General features: G+C 46.8%; 1 protein-coding gene across 1 annotated transcript in view; it reads right to left on the reverse strand.

Annotated features, from left to right (window-relative positions):
• The window catches only part of LOC132448049 (coiled-coil domain-containing protein 146-like), a 31,768-nt gene that overhangs the window by 7,359 nt on the left and 19,409 nt on the right, over positions 1-5,000 (reverse strand). Inside the window, exons 3-4 of the mRNA XM_060039110.1 lie at positions 4,221-4,303; positions 2,970-3,191 (exon numbers count right to left, since the gene is read on the reverse strand). Of these exons, the coding sequence (XP_059895093.1) occupies positions 2,970-3,191; positions 4,221-4,303 (305 nt within the window). The remainder of the gene's footprint in view (positions 1-2,969; positions 3,192-4,220; positions 4,304-5,000) is intronic.

Genomic DNA, 5,000 nt, shown 5'->3' on the forward strand with positions numbered 1-5,000 from the left:
TAAACACACGCCGTACACATATGCACTCACCACACACACTGTACACACACACACACAGACACTGTACAGACCCACACACACACACACACACACACACACACACACACACACACACACACACACACACACACACACACACACACACACACACACACACACACACACACACACACTTACACACACACATACGGACACACACACACATATACACACACGCAGGTCCATCAGGCAGCCATGGCAACAGTTAAGCCCGAAGTGTACGGGCGTTTCTGGAAAGAGGCAAATTTATGTTTTGTATTATGGTTGTATTTAATTTTCTGGGTCGCACTACGAACACGATGCAGAATGTGAGCTCAGTGTGCTTCGGGCTGTACTTGCACAAAGACTAAATGTGAAACCCGATATTCTCTGTAAGTTAATCATATATATTTTTAGAGTATTGGAGCCTGCCCACAGGTAGGCCACACACATCGGGAATCAAACCCAGAACCGTTAGACTGGGAGTGGAACACACAAACCACTAGAATATCTCCCTTTTTTTCCACCAAATGTATTTTTTTTATTTGAATGAGTAGTATGCCCTTGTGTGAGAACGGATTTGCATCGGTTTAAGAACACGAACAGCATCCTGAACAGTGTTCAGAACGCTACTTCCAGGGTCGTAAAGAACCAAAGTCAGAATCCCGAAATCAAACAACGTGTCGGGTCCGATGTCCGGGTGACAACGTATAATTTGGGCCATTACACGGCCGTTTAACGATGCGACCAGAGCGAACATCAGACACCCGTGACGAATACAAGCAGTGGTACCCTCCCCACTTTATATTCCTGCCCCGTCTCGAGACAGCAATTTGAACGGACAGGAAAAGAGTCGATGCGTGTGCTTTAAATATTAAACGTATCCTGTTGTAAGAGAAGGAAAGAAACGGGGAAACTCTTGGAGTATTGCGTTTGGTTTTGTGACAGTCTTGCGGTATACCAAACCAAGCGCACAGGGATTTGAACCTATGAACCCCCCGAACGCTACAAATGAGGTTACCTCCAATCCACTGGAAAGACTCAACATACTGTATGTTCCAGAGCTCTCGGCAATATCTCAATATTGTTGCCAATGCCTTTGATTGAATTTAGGTGATATATAGAATCTATATGATATAAAGATATTGAGGTATCCCGACTCACACTTTTACATTTATTAAATACGCGCTTATAATATGATACAAATATGAGGTTTACAAACCGAGGGGAAGGGAGGAGCTGCTCTGACTTTGACCCTCAGTCAAAGCATTTCAAAGGCATTATGAATTCAAAAGCATATCGTGCAATAGAAAGTTTTCTTTCTATCTGGTCTGATCTTACCAAGTCTCGACTGGTCCCGTCCAAACGTTACAACGCGCCTCAGTCTCATCGTCAAACAGACGGGCCTTCCCTCATTCCCTTTCATTGTAGAGCTAATTAAAGACATCGCAAAAATGTAGAGAAATGTGGTTAATTTTTCAGAAGCAGTCGTCACTTCCCGAGTTGGCAAATTCTGAGCGGGCCCCGGCGGTGCTTCCAATCAAACCGAAACCGGCTCACATCCCTTTATTTGTCTGTCTCGCTTTGTGTCATGTGAGCACACCAGTCGAACACAACAGTGTTTGTTCTGCCTTGCCTGATATCAGTGGCTACTGGCAGCCATTGAAAGCGAGCCACAGAGGGTCCCATGCTGAGGAAAAAGAGGCAGAGAGAAATGGCTGTTCTGCCTCCCTGGCTCCCTCCTAGCCCCTATCTCCCTAATGATGCTGTGCAGCTTCTTTGAGCAGATTATATCTGCGTTTCAGGTCGCGGTGGGACAGCAGGAATGGTGTGTGTGTGTTGTGTGTGTGTGTGTGTGTGTATGTGTGTGTGTGTGTGTGTGTGTGTGTGTGTGTGTGTGTGTGTGTGTGTGTGTGTGTGTGTGTGTGTGTGTGTGTGTGTGTGTGTGTGTGTGTGTGTGTGTGTGCAGGTGTACACTCAGAAAGAGCTTATTTCCAACTTATTTCCTGTTAAGTTGGGTTGTTTTTTCTTTATTCGGGGTAAAAAAATTCCGCTTTGCGAGAGGGATTTAGTTTTATCTTCCTTTGTCATCAGTTTGCTCACGTTGTAGGTTTAGGTGTGTGCGCTTAAGGCCATGGGTCTATGTGTGGGGGTAATTGTGTGTGTTTGCGTACGTGTGTCTGGGTGAAAATAGGTTATGGAAGGCAGACTGCGGCGCAAAGGAGAGATCCAGCTCATTTGGTGTTTCCACTGACAGTGTGTGTGTGTGTGTGTGTGTGTGTGTGTGTGTGTGTGTGTGTGTGTGTGTGTGTGTGTGTGCGCGCATTTGTGTCCATCTCCCCAATACTCTCTCGACACTTGTCACAACATCCACGTCCCGAAATAAATCAAACCCACTTCTGAATAATCCCACAGAGAGTGTGTTTCAGACTGTGCTTGCATTTGCGTGTCTGAATATATAGTTGTGTGCAGAAGAAGGAGTGTGTATGAGTGTGTGTGTGTGTATCTGTATGTGTGGGTTTTAAGCGTTTGCGGTGTGTCTGTCTTTGTGTGTATGTGTATGTTCGTCTTTATGTGTGTGTGTCTTTATGGCTCTTATCTTCGTGTGTATGTGTATGTGAGTGTGTGCGTGCGTGTGTTATGAGTGTGCCTGTGTCTGTACACAAGTATGTGTGTGTGTGTCTTGACAAGTGTGCCTGTGTTTATAAGTGTGTGTGTGTGTGTTTGTCTGCCACATGCATTTGTTCGAGAGGAGTGTGTGAATAGACAAAGGCAGGGATGAATACTCAAACATAAAGACGCACTCATAAAGACGCGCACTCTTAACAGACACTCTACACACAAACGCACAAAACCATCACGCACACACACACACACACACACACACTCACACTCACACTCACACTCACACTCACACACGCACACACAGAGAGACACACTCTCCGGCTCACCGCTGCAGGGTGTATCGGCGGGTGCACTCCAGGTTCTTGGCCAGCTCCACGTCGTTGTGCGCCTGCAGGAGCTGCCGCCTCAGGCGGGTGGCCTCGGCGTCCGCGGGGGGCGAGGGGGCGACCTGCTCCTCCTCCGCCTCCTCCTCCTGGTCCCGCAGCTCCTTCAGCATGGCCCGGGACCCCTGGGCCTCCTGGAGGAGCAGATCCTCCGTCACCAGGGCCCTGGGGTGGAGGCAGAGGAGGAGGTGGAGGTGTCACAGAGTCGGACTGTTGGGCTATTTTGGACTTCGTGGATGTGTTGACTCTTTTGGAGTTGAATCAACAGACAACGGTAACCTCCTCCATCCATCATCCCTCTCTCTCGTTGTCCCTCTCTCTACCCTTACCCCCCGCCTTCACCTGTCCGTTCAGTGTCGTATAGTATCTGTTGAACTGTTTCAGTTGAATTAGGATGAACTCATTGAGGAATAAAGCACATTAGACAAAAATAATGAATAAACATAAAGTCCCACACAATGTAGATACAAATGAACTACACCTTTGTACACCTATTAATATTACAGCCATTACGTTTATCTTACAATATTTATAATGTTAATACATATCTATATATGCTAACACTGTTTTGCGACATTGAATTCCACAAACAGTACACACGCTTCATTGCACTATTTTATGTACTATTCATTTCCACTGAGTGGTTCCTTATTGCTGCAGATTAACGATAGTCTAGTGCAGGGTTTCCTTGTGTAACCCCCCCACCCCTCCCACAGCCCCATCGGTATTTGTAAAGTACCTTTCCGTTACTCAAACCCCAGAATACGTAATCACCCCATCATTGTTAAGCGTCATTATTAATAGTGTGGTGGCGTAGGCAGTAGGAATTGAAGGCACTGCAGGGCTCTTCTGTTTCTGGTCTTAACTTCATCAGTAATAATCAACCATGTATAACAAAGATAAAACTAATCTAAACCACTACCCCCAGAACCTGCTCGGGTACGTGCTTCCATACTTGGGGTAAAATGGTTGGGGTTTGACTCCTAGCCCAATGGTTCTGGGTTCGTTACCCCGTGTCCCAATGGTTAACCTGCCCTCACCCTTGAGCAAGTTGGCCAAACCTAAAATTTGCTATGGATCAAATATAAAATGCTGACAATGACTCTCAGCACAGGGTTAGATAACCGGTTTGGTATCAGGCTTGACAAAGTTATTCGAGGCCAGAGGCTTTATTCTCCCAGGAGTATAACATACCTTCTCAAGGTGTCTCGTAGCAGCTGATAGCTGGCCTTCAGCTTGGCTACTTTCGTTGCACTGACTTGGCCTGAGGAGAACATCTGAAGGAGACACAGACACCCGTAGAGTTTGTTATGACCCATCTATATCATTACGATTCAGGAGCACACCAAAAGAATTACAAACACAACTTAAAAACATGATAGTTGAAAACGAAGTGCATCGACTATGTTGTCGAACAGAACCAACAAATAATCACCTAATAATCAACGTTAATTGATGTCGCCGATGCATAAAAGTATGCAGCAGCGATATCTCGAGGCAAAATCTCACAAATGGCATCTACCAACCCACTCTAAATATCTGGTTTCGCCGGACGTCTCTTCCTCTGTTCAAATCACCAGAGGGAGAACGCTATTGCCTTTCATCTCAGCAGGAAGCAAGACGAAAAGCAGGAGAAAATGGACAACAACAGGCTGAAGAGCAGCCCGCTGTCTCCCCTCAGATACCCCGGCCGGCTCTTATCAATCCAGGGTAAATTGGACCGGCTCCATGACACGAATCCAACACACGACCGGTCGGAAGATGTGCTATTATCTTCTTTCGGGGCCAGCCAGGGGTAACTCTTGTTCTAGGGGAGGCCGCCGTTGACTATGGCTTTGTTCCCGGCCCGCTCTACAGCGCGCTGACCGCCGACGGGTCATCTCAGCCTCACAGCCGCTTCTACCCAATTAGAAGCAGTCGTGCGGCGGTAGTTAACGTGGAAGACAGCGGCGACAGAGGAATGGGAGAATTCAT

Source organism: Gadus macrocephalus, chromosome 19 (genome assembly GCF_031168955.1).
Source record: "Gadus macrocephalus chromosome 19, ASM3116895v1".
NCBI classification, from domain to species: domain Eukaryota; kingdom Metazoa; phylum Chordata; class Actinopteri; order Gadiformes; family Gadidae; genus Gadus; species Gadus macrocephalus.